This window comes from Dreissena polymorpha, chromosome 2 (genome assembly GCF_020536995.1).
Source record: "Dreissena polymorpha isolate Duluth1 chromosome 2, UMN_Dpol_1.0, whole genome shotgun sequence".
Classification (NCBI taxonomy): Eukaryota; Metazoa; Mollusca; class Bivalvia; order Myida; family Dreissenidae; genus Dreissena; species Dreissena polymorpha.
Genome location: NC_068356.1, coordinates 20,270,307 through 20,287,025, shown reverse-complemented (window position 1 = coordinate 20,287,025; position 16,719 = coordinate 20,270,307). Strand labels below are relative to the sequence as shown.

Sequence of the window (16,719 nt, the reverse complement as noted above, 5' to 3'; positions counted from 1 at the left end):
AAAATCTATGAACAATTTAAAAGATATACCATTTATTGACAGATCTTTGAATGCAGGAAAATCTCTTGGAGTTGACATCGTCCTTTCCGATCTGATTTAGCACGGATGAGAGGCAACGACTGCAGCGATGTTGGCACTATGCCAGAAAATTTGGGAAAAGAAATGGTCAAGAATTGGGCCTAGTCTCTGGAAGAATTTTCGCACCATCATCCTCATAAACCATACAACCAAAGTCATGTTATGCATCACCTTCAACCAAATGAAAACAGTGTCGAGGAACTGCAGGCGTTAAAAGCAGGCTGGATTCAGAGTTAGACGGAGCACATTGAGCAAATCTTAGCTGCAGAGTCATAATTGAGAAACATCTGCAACACCAACATGAACTTTTCAAAAAATAAATCGACATTAAGAAAATTAACGACCGCGTGTGGCTTGAGTGCCTGTTGCTTTTCATTAAAAAGATCGTGCAGGAGACCCTTTAAGACCCTCACATCCCCATCGTCATCGGTTGCAGACCCATATTCAACTTGAGATTCGCCTATGGAATTGACCTCATGGGAGGCACAAGGAGTGAACTCAAAGACCTCACTATGAAAATATGAAAGAGCAGGAGCATACGAGATGGGGATCAGCACGGAGAAGTCGAAGATCATATTGACCATATTGACCAGAACGAAAAATACCTGGACGGACATCACAATGGACGGCGATAAAATGTATGAAGTGACCAGTTTCAAGTATTTGGGAACAATCCTGTCCAAGGATGGTACCAGTACCACTGAGATCCGAATAACAATTGTTATGGCGACCAAAGCGATTGCCGGACTGAGCATGCTGTGGACAAGTAGCGTCATCAGCTTCCCCACCAAGCACAGGTTGTACAAGTCTCTTGTGGTCACCATCCTACTATACGACTGCGAGACCTGAACATTTCAGTTGGACACAAAACGCAGGATACATGCCTTTGAGCACAAGTGTATGCGAAGATTTTTCCGCATTTCCTACATAGAGCCAACGACCAACAATTACGTCCTGACAATAACAGCAGCAGTTGTGACCCACAAAAAAAGAAGCCCTCCTGGCCACAGTCAAATGACGAGAGCTGGATTGGTTTGAACTCGTCACCAGGCCCGACTCTCTGGGCAAGACCTACTTTATGTGCAAGACTGTTCTCCAGGGTACGTTAGAGGCCGTCAGAATAAAATCTGAACGGACAATGTGAACGAGCGGTCGTCCGTCCCAATGGATTATCTTCTTCCAGCACACTACAACAGTCTGAACTATCATGGGAATGATGATTATTATGCGTTGGTTTCAGCAACCGATTGACCAAAATTGTAGATATAAAGCAACATTAAATTGCAGCTTTAGCAATATCGTGATATTGTCATACTCTTGGTGTATTCAGTAATAAATAATCTGTATCGAGTATGGAAATCACCACTAAGTTTGTTGCAAAAAGAGGTTCATAGAGTGGTACAGTGATTTAGTCACATATTTCATCAAAAGCATGTTGTCGTTGTGTGTGTGTTTTTAATACTGCAGAACAACATATAACGTTTGTATTTTTATTTTGGCAATATATTTTAGCTCATCTGAGCACGAAGTGCTCAAGGAGAACTATTGTTATCACCCAATATCCGGTGTGAGTCGTCAACTATAAGCTCGTTATTACTCTAAATGCCACACTTGTAATCAAACCTTGTTCAATGTTGGAATCTAGCGCCGAAAACCGTAGTCAACTTTGGCAATCTTATAAAAACCGTGTTATCACTCTAGGGTCCATAACTCAATCTTAATGAAGATTAGTCAGAATGTTAAAGTAAATATCTAGGCTGAGTTAGAAACTGGGTCATGTGCGTCAAAAACTAGGTCACCATATCGATTTATACAAAAACTTTGTTACCACTCTAGAGTCACATTCATGACTCTTGATGAAACTTGGTCAGAATGCTGAGTTTGAATATGGGTTTCACGCAGCAAAAAAAAACTAGTTCACCTGGTCCTTATAAAAACCGTCTTACAACTCTGGATCCCTCATTTGTGACTCATGCTTGATGGAACTCTGTCAGAATCAAGGCGGGTAAAAAACTAGATCCTCATGTCAAGTCTCACACTATTGTTGTTGTCAATCAACTCAGTTGGGCGCTCAATGACCATCTTGACCCTCTTGTTTTTAGACAATTTATTGACATCATCATAGTTATATTTTGATATGCACAATTTACAAAAAAAAACTAAATAAAAATACATATGCTCTTTTAATATGTATATACTAGTAGTTTATTACTAAATTGGGATTCACTTTTCATGTTACATAATATGGTGCCGGAGAAAAAATGCCGATGGCATTACATTTCCCAACGAGCAAATCAACAATGTTGTCGCAAACAGTTATACATGTGCACAAAAATAGCTTAAGAAACGTCTTGTAATTGAGTTAACTTAAAAATTATTGGCTGTGAGTGAGGTCATTTTTTGTGTTAGTTCGTGTCAACTGTCAAACTCAAATAAGTAAGTATGCATAATCGTTTTCTTTTTCATAAAAGCTTGCCCTATTATGGTTGTTTTTTAATAACTAAATGCATTTATTAGGCGCCACAAGGTAGATGTGCATTTAATATCCAATATCAGTTAGCGGGCAAATGCTTACGCTATTGTGTTTGTTTCGTCCGAAACATAAGTTCCATTCATAATGTTATAACTTCGCAAATCATGTGAGTGCCGCTCGTAATTACATATTTTTCCAGTTTTCGAGACGTAAATGCGCCTCTGTTGTTTAAGTAATATGGGGCCCTATCCTATCTGTATAGCAAAATACGCAAAGACATAGTTGTTACTTAAGGAACTCTGAGGCCAAGTGATTTTTTAAACCTCATTCAATCAACTAACCACGGTCACTTATTATAATTCAATTTATTGTCTTTTGTATAGATCAATTGAATTTCGTGTGTAAGGATTTAATTTACACTGAAAGCGGAAATAGAATATCACATTATATGCATTGTCATGAATTCCGATTTCTCTACTCGTGCATAACGCAACGTGTGACGGTGTGTTGAGTTTAAGGATGCTCGTGCGTTTAGTAAAATCTAACACCGCGGGGTTATTGAAGTCCTGTACAAATCCCCACCTGACTTATATGCATATGTTAATGAGAACAGTTTATTTTGTTAAATTTAAACTGCAACTCCATTTTACATCATTTAAAGTGACCGATTCATGTTTTGGTAAATTGACTTAATTGGAAAAAAACTTTCAGATTTGCAAATTTGTGTTATTTGCGAGGAAACAATTATACTGACCATGCTCTAAACTGCCAATTATATACATATTTTTAAGATTTAAAAACCTGAAAATTTTGACGCGTTGCAAACGCGAAACGAGAGAAGAATTTGAAGAGTTGTGATTGTGTTTATATGTTGTGACATTACCTGGATTGCGTATACAAATATATATATGTATTACAAATTGTGTAAGCAATGGTGGGCTTTTACTTAAAGGGTCAGTGGTTGGAGTCCAGGTTTTGCTAACTTTTTTTTCTTTTTTAAATTGTATTCTTTTTTTAAAGAGGAGCTTTTAAGTTACAAATTTAACATGTATCAAGTTAAAGCATTTAATGAAATTTTTTAAAACATAACCAAATCTGTGGACAAGTCCCTTTAATGAATAATACTGTAACAATGAACGAGGCTAAATTTTCCATACAAAAAGTAATTTTAAAACATGTTTAAATCAGTTTAACGTCTTTCATCATTATTTAGACTTACTGATCAAGTACTAAACCTATGGTAGATGAAGACCTATTTTATAACGCAACAAATCGAAACAATTGTAGATGTTAACGTAATAAATGATCCTTGTGATAAGTGACGCTTACCGTTACTCGTTTAATTGGCATGAAAACAATTTGCTGAGAAAAAGTCCTAACAAAAATCACAATGAATTCATTTTAAAAATCTTACAAGTACGATATGACAACCTTTTGAATATCTGTTTAGAATCTTGGTTACCAAACGAGCTAACTATTTGTAAATATTTCCTTGGTAATTTACAAAATGGACATAATTAACTCTTAGACCAATGATTGAAGCGGAAGCGTACATGAAGTATGCGCACAGCCACTTGATAATGAGGTTTCCTGTTAATTTTGCTTTTAACAATCTATCCAGTATCGGTAGTTGTCGAAATAGTACGGACAACAAAAAAGGACAAATGGAATGACATACGGGGACAAAGCGGATTCTTTACAGAATCATGTCCGCCTTTTTAGTTCACCTGAGCACATCGTTTGTAAGAGCATGTGTCTCAATGATATCTTGGGCGAGCTCGAAAATGGTTCCGGTTGGTTTAAAAACATGTCCGCCAAGGGACGGGACATTTTTTCATTATCTGGCTTTATTAAAACCTTGTTGTTAACACTCGTGAATTCACATTTTAGTCTTATCTTCACGAAACTTTGGCAGAACATGTGTGCCAATGATTTATTGGACGAATTCGAAAATAGGTCCGGCTGGTTGAAAATATGGTCACAAGGGAGCGGGGCAGTTTTCCTTTTCTGTCTTTAGTAAAACCTAGTTAAACTCCACAAGTCATATTTATTGCCCACTCTTCATGAAACGTTGAGTCAAAACATCTGGGCTGAGTTCGAAAATGGTTATGGATTGTTAAAAACATTGCTGTATGGGGGCTATGCATGTTTCTTATATGGCTATAGTAAAACCTTGTAAACACGCAAGTAACATTACTGATCCAATCTTTATGAAAACTGGTCAGAGCATTTGATTTATTGACAGCTAGGCCGAGTTCGGTTGAATCGTTGGTTATGGAAACCATGGTTATGGATCGTTAACATGGCCGCCAGGGGTGGAGAAATTTTCCTTACATGGTTTTAGTAAAACATGGTTTTAGAAGTCACCAATTTTAGTGCAATCTAAATCAAACTTAATGAAACTTGTTCTAGTGACTTCTCGGACGAGTTGGAAAATTCTTCCGGTTTATTGGAAAACATGGCCGTCAGTGGCGGGGCAGTTTTCCTTATATGGTTATAGAGAAAACTTGTTGACGCTATATTAGACACATTTATTGACAAATCTTCATGAAACTATTCCCGCACATTTGTCCCAGTAAAATCTCGGCTGATATTTCAACTGGGTATTGTGAGCTCATAAATTAGGGCGCTAGGTCAAATAAAATATGTTAATACTCTAGAAGTCACTGGTTTGGTCCAAATCTCACGAATCAGCTCGCACTTGATCTGAATAGTCTATTTCTTTTGGGTCTTAGGTTGGCGCCTTAGAGCCGATGGTCCTCTTTATGATACTTTATAAACATTTAAGTCACAACTGTCAGCGTTGAGCTTTATTTGTTAAACATACGCATGTACAACAAAATATGAACGACGGATTGAGAATATTAAAGCGTTTCCTGCTTATACATACGGATGAATGTGTATACTGTTATCAATACTTTTGTTGTTTAGCAGTGTAAACGTTTGCAGCGGCAACAAACGCATTATGTTCCACATTCTTCTTTATTTTGATAAATGTCTGGTACGATTTTTTTTATAAAATATAACGTCTTAACAAAAAAAACTGTATGTTTATTTCACTAGATTCAACATACCAGTCAAATTATGATCGCGTGGATGTGTGTTCAAGTAAAGCATACGGAAACATTTTGACTTATTGCAGCCTTACGTCGAAAATGAATTTCTTAAAGCACATATAAAGGTAGACTTGTTCGGTTTATCTACTTACATTTCCTTTGCAATGTTGTATGTCTTTCTTGAAAAGCTCAGAATGGCAATTCAGGTAACTATGTAGGAGAAAAGTAACTAAAGTAGTAAAATTATAAAAATGGATGAGATTTTTTTTTAAACAACTTGTCAGTCTATGAAATATTCTATGATCATTTTCAATCAACTTTTTTTTTACCTAAAATCCATTAGTGTGATATCAATTGATCAATACTGAAATTAAAGGCACAGTCATTTATTGTTTATAATCCAATCAGTTGCAGAGCGCCGTGAAATATTACATTCCAGTTCAGAACGAATAAACCTGTTTAGGGAGAAACACCAATGTATCGTTCCATTGATACACAAATTGAGAAAAAATGCTAATTTCAACAAAGGTATTAATTGTGCTAAGAAATAGTGGTTTGAGCTGCTCCCCCCTCCCCATATGGTGGTTATGTAATAGATGTTGAAGAAATCAGAATGCCTTTTCCGTAATTTACTACCGTGTCGATAATGAAACTTTTCTGTAAATTTGTTTTGTCATATAGAGAAAAGTGCTAAAAAGAAGCCATCCTTTTAACAAATACTACTTTGAAACTCCGAACACAGTCACAGCAGGAACATTTGTGTGCAATGTATCAGGAAATCCATTCATTGGTTGCGTGTGTAAGTTTGTGTCTATTTTTGCATACCGAATAAAGGTCAATTAAGCATTAACCAATTAGAATGATACGACTTGATGGCAACAAAATATAATTAATCAAAGCGCTGAAGGCACTGAAGATGTTCGCTATTGCATAATTTAACACGCAATTCATTTTTGAAAATCAATCGCAAGTTTGAAATGAACACACGCCATTCAACTTTATAAAGTGTGTGTCATAGCGCACGGGTCGAGTTTTGTGTGCACTTTTTATCATCCTTATTATTTCATAGAAATAACTAAGACAAAATAAAAACAACATGCTTTTTGGAAGTTCTGAAAGCATAGAAAGTATGATGAAAATGGTAATGATAACTTAATATAAAGAAAATTTGCAGTCACCATATTAAAGGAATATTTTTTTCTTATATAAAATGACTATCTCACCAAGAATATAAATTCATAATGAAAGTTCCGTGTACAAAACTTTTGATTTTTGACACCATATAAAAAATTCAAAATATACAACAATCTTCGTATCTTGTTTATGGAGGAATAAAAGTATATAAACATTGCTGTTTATGCTTTACTTATTACCCGAGCAGTTCACACGGTGTCAACAACGCTAACATAAACATAGGTATAGAGCACTCATGCGCTTTTAGGCGTAGCTGTTTCAGTTTTCATCTTAGTGACTTTTACATAACGCCAACAGACACGCATGAATATTTTCGAATATTTAATAAGCTGATTCGAGTTACAACCTCTGAATTTTTGCTACATCACTGCGTATGTGCTCAATTCAAAGGAAGTAGCACTGTTCAGTGTAAGGAATTCCGGACTACTCTCTGTATGCTCAAACGACACAAATTGTGGCCCTGTTACAATTACGCGTTACAATCCATCTCGCAGAATTTCACTTTCGCCTCCAAGATGAGAAAACAATCATTAGCGAAATAGTATAATGTCACGATAAGAGAAAAGCGTTTAATTATCATACCACAATATTTGCCGTACTTGGTCAGCACGTCTGGAAATCATTCCTGAATGTGTGGATAGGCTGCCATTATTAACAAGTTTGCTATTTTGAATTCAATTTTGTATCAAAAAGCATTGTTCTTAAATGTGGCATTTTCAATTCGCAATTAGATTTGTAATGATCCTCGTCATGCGAAAATGGGTCTTATTCCATATGCGCCCATCATATAAATAGCCCACTCAGCTATCCCTCCTTCTGGTAAGGAGAAACATAACATATTGAGTGATTTTAAAGCGAACAGCATCGCCTATGGCCTGACTGCGCAAAAGCACATGTTGGGTTTAACAAACGCTTGCCGAAACGCATAAGACCCATTTTAGCATGACGGCGCTATTGACGTGTGATTTAAATGTGTCGAAAGAAAACTGCGTTTAAATCAAATATAAACATACGATATATTTAGATATTGAAGAAAGATACTCATAACAAGGCATATGAGGACACATATGAAGTGCTCTCCAGTAGTATATTTGTATTTACTCACACTAATGTGTGGTTTGACAATGCTAACACACATTTCATGTGGTGAATATGCAGCTTACAAGTGAAAAACACAACACAATAGTTAAACTTTTGCTTAATTGTATTTAATTATTTAGAAAAGTAAATTGCTAACTTTATTTCAAAGTCAGCGTATACGCCGACTACATTTTTAAAAGACATTTATTGTTATAAATATATTTAATATAATATATTTAGTTGTTTTCGGTTTTAGCGATTATAAAGCATTTTCGAGGTTGCCTATAGTATGCCTGTAGTAATTGATGAACTCATATCCAACTGTCTATGTATTGAGAACTGTGAATATAAACAAGCTAAACTTTCTACTAACCTTCTACTTTTGCGTTATTAGCACCCGTAAATACAAAAGATCGCCGCTATCTGTTCAGAACCAAAGAACGTTTTTAGAAATACCCGCTGTAGAAGCATGAACGAGGTTATGAAACAGGTCATTCGTATTATTATTATAAATTGTTTGTTATATTCGGGTTTAGCGATTATGAATCTTTTGTTTTTGTTTTTGTCTATCGTATCGCTGAAGTTATTGTTGAACTTTTGTTCAACGTTTTATAAATTGAGAATATAAATAAGCGTCAACTTTTTCCCGAATCTCTCAATTTACGACCTGTCGTACTTCGTCATTGAGTTGTATGTGAGAGCGTAACCTATTGCGTTGTTATAACCCGTAAACTTTCCTTTGTTTATCGACAGGCGCATCTATTAATAGCCTCATATCATGTATGCCAAAACACCCGCGAAAAAAGAACCACGTGACCAAATAGGACGCTAAACGCAAATACCATGCGACTACGACTTTTATTATCGCTCCGCAATTCCTTTGAAGCCGGAGCTTTGTGGTTGCTATTACGGAAAGAATTGACCTCTAACTGAAGTAAGCAAAGGAAACGCAGCACCCATTTGACCCATTCCTTCGATGTGCGAAGGCAGATTGAATTTTACTAATGTATGGTTTGCCTATTATAACACACATTATAATGCGGTAAATATGCGACTAACAAGTAAAAATCACTATTATTAAACTTTTGTTTTGAATTAAGTTATTTAGAAACCAAAATTCCAAACCTTATTTCAAAACAGCAAGACTACATTTTTAGAGAATATTCTTGTTATATTTAAATGTTTTTTAACAGTTTCAGCGATAATGAAAACATTTTTTATGTTGTCTATCGTATCCCTGTAAAAATTGTTGAACTCGTGGTCAACGTATTATTAATTGAGACCTGAGAATATAAACAAGCGTAACCTTATACTTGTGCGTTATTCTCACCCGGACTCCCCTTTGTTTATCGCCAGCCGCAGAGTTATGAATGAGCTGAGCGAAAATACTACGTCACGCAGACGCAGCAGAAAGTGGACTATTTTAATCATTCATAAACAATCTCCTCCGCGACACGTACAATACGATCATTGTTTATTGATTCTTTTCTATAAAACACCGTTCGAAAATATTGAATGTAACACGATATTAATATAATGTATCCATTTGTGAATACACATAATTGGAGAACTCAAAACTCTTGCATAAATTATACAACTCTTTCTTGCGCGGATACGCAAGCGGGTATTGGGTTAATCATACCTAGGCCGTATCGACCTGAATTTCACATCAAGCACTTTAGACGGTCGCTAAAGCGACCACCTAAAAATGACTGTATGCTATTCACTTGAATAAAAAACTATGCGTTTGAGTCACTGTTTGTTCATATCGTATTGTATGGGGTATGTAATATCCTGGTTAGCTTTAGTCCTAATCTAAACACAGACGGGTGAGCTTTAGTCAGGGGTAGTAAATCGCGATAGAGATATTGTCCGTCAAAATTGACGGCTGACGCGGTGTCATTTTCGGTACGGAAAACACATTCAAGCCGTCACTAAGGTTCATTTTTATTGCAATGCATTATTTACGGGCTCAGTTTGTTAAAAAAAAAGATACGGCGAGAATGAGCACAGAGGATCTCGGAAGAGCTTTGATAATGCTTGTTGCTAGCACTTCCTGTTGGCAGTTGTGATTACCATTGTTCTAAAAGTCATATTTTATTATAACTTTTTGCAACACGAAACACTTATACGAATATAAGTGCTACTTTATTTACGAATAAAAGCTTATTACAAGTTTGTTTAAGTTAACATGGGTAATAAATGCCTGCACATTATGGTGGATCAAATCATTGAAATGCAAAAAAAAACATATAACTGAGCAAAACAATAAAATTTAATTGGTTGCAAGATGATAACCACAATACAATGTTTTTAGTAAGGCTTTTGGTATATGAATTCTTAGTCCTGTTTTCAAACACTTTTACATTAAGTGTAATGTATTGACTGCTGTCATGAACATATAACAAGAGGCGTGGCATGGTCAATATGGCAACAATAAAATATCCTGCCTTGACAGTTGTCATAAACATATTACAACATTAAGAGCATGTTCTATATGATAACCATAGAATACTATGCATTGACTGTTGTTATGAACGCATAACAACAGGCGGAGCATGTTCCATATGCTGATGATAGAGTACCATGCCTTGGCAGTTGTATTAAACATGTAACAACAGGAAAATCATGCTCTATTTGTTGACAATATAATATTCAGCCTTGCCTGTTCTCATGAACGTATAACAACAGGCAGAGCATGTTTTATATGTTGACAATAGGAAACCGTGCATTTACCGTGTTGGCATGAGCATATAACAACAGGCACAGCATGTTGTATAAGTTGATAATAGCGTACCATGCCTAGGACTGTTGTAATGAACATATAACAACAGGCAGAGCATGTTATATATGTTAACAATGGAATACCATGTCTTGACTGTTGTAATGAACACATAACAACAGGCGTAGCATGGTCTAATGGCAGCAATAGAATACCCTGCTTTGACTGCTGTCATGACTATATAACAACAGTAAGAGAATTTTTATATGTAAACAATATAATACTATGCATGGCCTGTTGTTATGAACGCATAACAACAGGCGGAGCATGTTTTATATGTTGACAATAGGAAACCGTGCCTTTACCGTTGTCATGAACATATAACAACAGGCAGAGCATGTTGTATAAGTTGATAATAGCGTACCATGCCTAGACTGCTGTAATGAACATATAACAACAGGCAGAGCATGTTCTATATGTTAACAATGGTATACCATGTCTTGACTGTTGTCATGAACATATTTCAACATTAAGAGCATGTTCTATATCTAAACAATATAATACTATGCATTGACTATTGTTATAAACGCATAACAACAGGCGGAGCATGTTCCATATGTTGATGATAGATTACCATGCCTTGGCTGTTGTAATAAACATGTAACAACAGGAAAAGCATGTTCTATATGTTGACAATATAATATTTTGCCTTGACTGTTGTCATAAACGTTTAACAACAGGCAGAGTATGTTTAATATGTTGACAATAGGAAACCGCGCCTTTACCGTTGTCATGAACATATAACAACAGGCAGAGCATTTGTGTAAGTTGATAATAGCTTACCATGCCTAGACTGTTGTAATGAACATATAACAACAAGCAGAGCATGTTCTATATGTTGACAATAGAATAACATGCCTTGGCTGTTGTCATGAACATATAACAATAGGCGGAGCATGTTCGATATGTTGACAACAAAGTACCATGCCTTGGCTGTAGTCATGAATGCATAACAACAGGCGGAGCATGCTCTATATGTCGGAAATAGAATACCATGCCTTGGCTGTTGTCTAGAGTGTATAACAACAATCGGAGCATGTTCTATATGTTGACAATATAATACCATGCCTTTGCTGTTGTCATGAACGTATAACAATAGGCGGAGCATGTTCTATATGTTGACAATAGAATACCATGCCTTGGCTGTTGTCTTCAACGTAAAACAACAGATGGAGCATGTTCTGTATGTTGACATATAATATCATGCCTTGACTGCTGTCATGAACATATAACACCTGGTGATATATGTTGTATATGTTGACAAAAAATACCATGCCTTGGCTGTTGTCATGAACGCATAACAACAGGCGGAGCATGTTCGATATGTCGGCAATAGAAAACCATGCCTTGGCTGTTGTCTAAAGGGTATAACAACAATCGGAGCATGTTCTATATGTTGACAATATAATACCATGCCTTTGCTGTTGTCATGAACGTATAACAATAGGCGGAGCATGTTCTATATGTTGACAATGGAATACCCTGTCTTGGCTGTTGTCTTTAACGTATAACAACAGATGGAGCATGTTCTGTATGTTGACAATAAAATATCATGCCTTGACTGCTGTCATGAACATATAACACCTGGTTATATATGTTGTATATGTTGACAAAAAATACCATGCCTTGGCTGCTGTCATGGACGCATAACAACAGGCGGAGCATGTTCTATATGTCGGCAATAGAATACCATGCCTTGGCTGTTGTCTAGTGTGTATAACAACAATCGGAGCATGTTCTATATGTTGACAATAGAATAACATGTCTTGGCTGTTGTCTTGAACGTATGACAACAGGCGGAGCATGTTCTATATGTTGGCAATAGAATGCCATGCCTTGGCTTTTGTCTAGAGTGTATAACAACAATCGGAAAATGTTCTATATGTTGACAATAGAATACCATGCCTTGTCTGTTGTCATGACAGTATAACAATAGGCGGAGCATGTTCTATATGTTGACAACAAAGTACCATGCCTTGGCTGTAGTCATGAACGCATAACAACAGGCGGAACATGCTCTATATGTCGGCAATAGAATACCATGCATTGGCTGTTGTCTAGAGGGTATAACAACAATCGGAGCATGTTCTATATGTTGACAATATAATACCATGCCTTTGCTGTTGTCATGAACGTATAACAATAGGCGGAGCATGTTCTTTATGCTGACAATGGAATACCCTTTCTTGGCTGTTGTCTTCAACGTATAACAACAGATGGAGCATGTTCTGTATGTTGACAATAAAATATCATGCCTTGACTGCTGTCATCAACATATAACACCTGGTGATATATGTTGTATATCTTGACAAAATATACCATGCCTTGGCTGTTGTCATGGACGCATAACAACAATCGGAGCATGTTCTATATGTCGGCAATAGAATACCATGCCTTGGCTGTTGTCTAGTGTGTATAACAACAATCGGAGCATGTTCAATATGTTGACAATAGAATGCCATGCCTTGGCAGTTGTCATGAACGTTTAACAATAGGCGGAGCATGTTCTATATGTTGACAATAGAACACCATGCCTTGGCTGTTGTTTTGAACGTGTGACAATAGGCGGAGCATGTTCTATATGTTGGCAATGGAATACCCTGTCTTGGCTGTTGCCTTCAACGTATAACAACAGATGGGGCATGTTCTGTATGTTGACAATAAAATATCATGCCTTGACTGCTGTCATGAACATATAACACCTGGTAATAAATGTCGTTTATGTTGACAAAAAATACCATGCCTTGGCTGTTGTCATGGACGCATAACAACAGGCGGAGCATGTTCTATATGTCGGCAATAGAATACCATGCCTTGGCTGTTGTGTAGTGTGTATAACAACAATCGGAGCATGTTCTATTTGTTTACAATAGAATACCATCCTTTGGCTGTTGTCATGAACGTTAAACAATAGGCGGAGCATGTTCTATATGTTGACAATAGAATACCATGCCTTGGCTGTTGTCTTGAACGTGTGACAATAGGCGGAGCATGTTCTATATGTTGGCAATAGAATACCATGCCTTGGCTGTTGTCAAGAGTGTATAACAACAATCGGAGAAAGTTCTATATGTTGACAATAGAATACCATGCCTTGGCTGTTGTCATGAACGTTTAACAATAGGCGGAGCATGTTCTATATGTTGACAATAGAATACCATGCCTTGGCTGTTGTCTTCAACGTATAACAACAGATGGGGCATGTTCTGTATGTTGACAATAAAATATCATGCCTTGACTGCTGTCATGAACATAAAACACCTGGTAATAAATGCTGTATATGTTGACAAAAAATACCATGCCTTGGCTGTTGTCATGGACGCATAACAACAGGCGTAGCGTGGTCTATATGTCAGCAATAGAATACCCTGCCTTGACTGCTGTCATGAATATATAACAACCGTAAGAGCATGTTCTATATGTAATCAATATAAAACTATGCTTTGATTGTTGTAATGATCGCATAACAACAGGCGGAGCATGTTCTATAAGTTGTACATATAACAAAAGGCAAAGAATGTTGAAAAAATAATATTCTGCCTTGACTGTTGTTATGAGCGTTTAACAACAGACAGAGCATGTTCTATATGTTCACAATATAGTATAATGCATTGACTGTTGTCATGAACATATGACAACAGGCAGAGCGTGTTGTATATGTTGATAATAGAGAACCATGTCTTGACTGTTGTAATGAACATATAACAACAGGCGTAGCGTGGTCTATATGTCAGCAATAGAATACCCTGCCTTGACTGCTGTCATGAATATATAACAACCGTAAGAGCATGTTCTATATGTAATCAATATAAAACTATGCTTTGATTGTTGTAATGAACGCATAACAACAGGCGGAGCATGTTCTATAAGTTGTACATATAACAAAAGGCAAAGAATGTTGACAAAATAATATTCTGCCTTGACTGTTGTTATGGGCGTTTGACAACAGACAGAGCATGTTCTTTATGTTCACTATAGAATTTAATGCATTGTCTGTTGTCATGAACGCATAGCAACAGGCTGAGCATGTTCTATATGCTGACAAAATAATATCCTGCATTGACGTTTGCCATGAACATATAACAACAGGCAGAGCATGTTGTATATGTTGATAAAAGAATACCATTCCTTTTCTGTTGTCATGAGCATAATACAACAGACAGAGCATTTTGACAACAAAATATCATGCCTTGCCTGTTGTCATGAACGTTAAGCAACAGGCGGAGCATGTTTTATATGTTGACAATATAATACCATGCCTTTGCTGTGGTCATGAACATATAACTTCAGGCGGAGTGTGTTATGCCTTGGTTGGTTTTATGTACTTATGACATCAGAAGGTGCATATTATACATGTTGAAAATAGAATACCATGCCTTTGCTGGTGTCATGTACATATATCAACAGGCGGAGCATGTTGTATTTGTTGACAATAGAATGCCATGCATTGACAGTCGTGAACAGCAACAAGCAAAGCCTGGGCTGTATGATGGCAATATAGTACCATGCTTGTATTGTTATTATGAACGTATAACATTAGGACGAACATAATGTACAATATAATATTTTGCCTTGACTGTTGTCATGAAAGTATAACAACAGGCAGAGTATGTTTTATATGTTGACAATAGGAAACCATGCATTTACCGTTGTCATGAACATGTAACAACAGGCAGAGCATGTTATAAAAGTTGATAATAGCGTACCATGCCTAGACTGTTGTAATAAACATATAACAACAGGCAGAGCATGTTCTATATGTTAACAAGGAAATACCATGTCTTGACTGTTGTCATGAACATATAACAACAGGCGTAGCATGGTCTATATGGCAGCAATAGAATACCCTGCTTTGACTGCTGTCATGAATATATAACAACAGTAAGAGAATGTTCTGTATGTAAACATTATAATACTATGCATGGCCTGTTGTTATGAACGCATAACAACAGGCGGAGCATGTTTTATATGTTGACAATAGGAAACCGTGCCTTTACCGTTGTCATGAACATATAACAACAGGCAGAGCATGTTGTACAAGTTGATAATAGCGTACCATGCCTAGACTGTTGTAATGAACGTATAACAACAGGCAGAGCATGTTCTCTATGTTTATTACCATGCCTAGACTGTTGTAATGAACGTATAACAACAGGCAGAGCATGTTCTATGTGTTAACAATATTTTATTATGTTCCCTAGTTGTGATAACTGTGTTTCCGTCATCAAAATTCACATTGTGTAACAAAGGTAACACGATTGTAAATATACGCGTTAGGTATATATATTCTTCCAAGTGGATTAGTTCCTTATGTGCCGAAGCTGCATTATGTGAGAATAATGATATATTTAGGCATCTTTGACTATTTTACGTGTATGTGCATCAGCGTTAGGGCGGATTTGAGAAATTTTTCCAATGTCTATGTATTTATTTATATTTGGCGCTCTCTTGTACTGTGTTTGGAGGGTGGTGTACCTGATAAAACCCGGATATGGTGACCAACATCAAAACGTACGTTTGCCGAAGCGACAGAGAACCTATAGGTCATACATAAGACGATGTGGATGCGTGAAGAAACCGGCCAGTCGCCATATGTTAAGTCGTGGACTTAAACTAATAGTTCCAATTTTTATTGCGTCAAAACAAAATTCAATATTCATTGCTTTATATGCATTCGAGAGTGTACATTCTGCACAGTTCAGCCAATTATAGCAGCCTGACAGTTTGCTGGAAAATAAACAAAAGACGCGGATAGGTGATGTAACATACTATATATAAGCACATTAATTATGAAAACTTCTCATTCGAAGCGTACACGTGTGTCTCCTAAAATCCATTGGCCATAAAAGTTATTGTTGCTTAATTAACATTTTAGACAATTTACGTATTAATTGCAACTGTGCATGTGCTGTCGTATGTTTAAGCAATATTTAAAACTTCACCGTTTATAGCTCCTGGACTTACAATTAAAAACCTCTTTAGTCAAAGAAAGAATGCGATTTTAATACCTTTGAAGACCGTGTATTAAGTGTGTAATTCTAACGCTATGAAAGTGC

At 36.5% G+C, this 16,719-nt stretch overlaps 1 protein-coding gene across 1 annotated transcript in view; it reads right to left on the bottom strand.

Moving 5' to 3' along the window:
• Positions 1–16,277: 16,277 nt before the first annotated feature.
• The window catches only part of LOC127866142 (scavenger receptor cysteine-rich domain superfamily protein-like), a 28,091-nt gene continuing 27,649 nt past the window's right edge, over positions 16,278–16,719 (bottom strand). Inside the window, exon 8 of the mRNA XM_052406556.1 lies at positions 16,278–16,390. Coding sequence (XP_052262516.1) covers positions 16,362–16,390 — 29 coding nt within the window. The 3' untranslated portion in view covers positions 16,278–16,361. The remainder of the gene's footprint in view (positions 16,391–16,719) is intronic.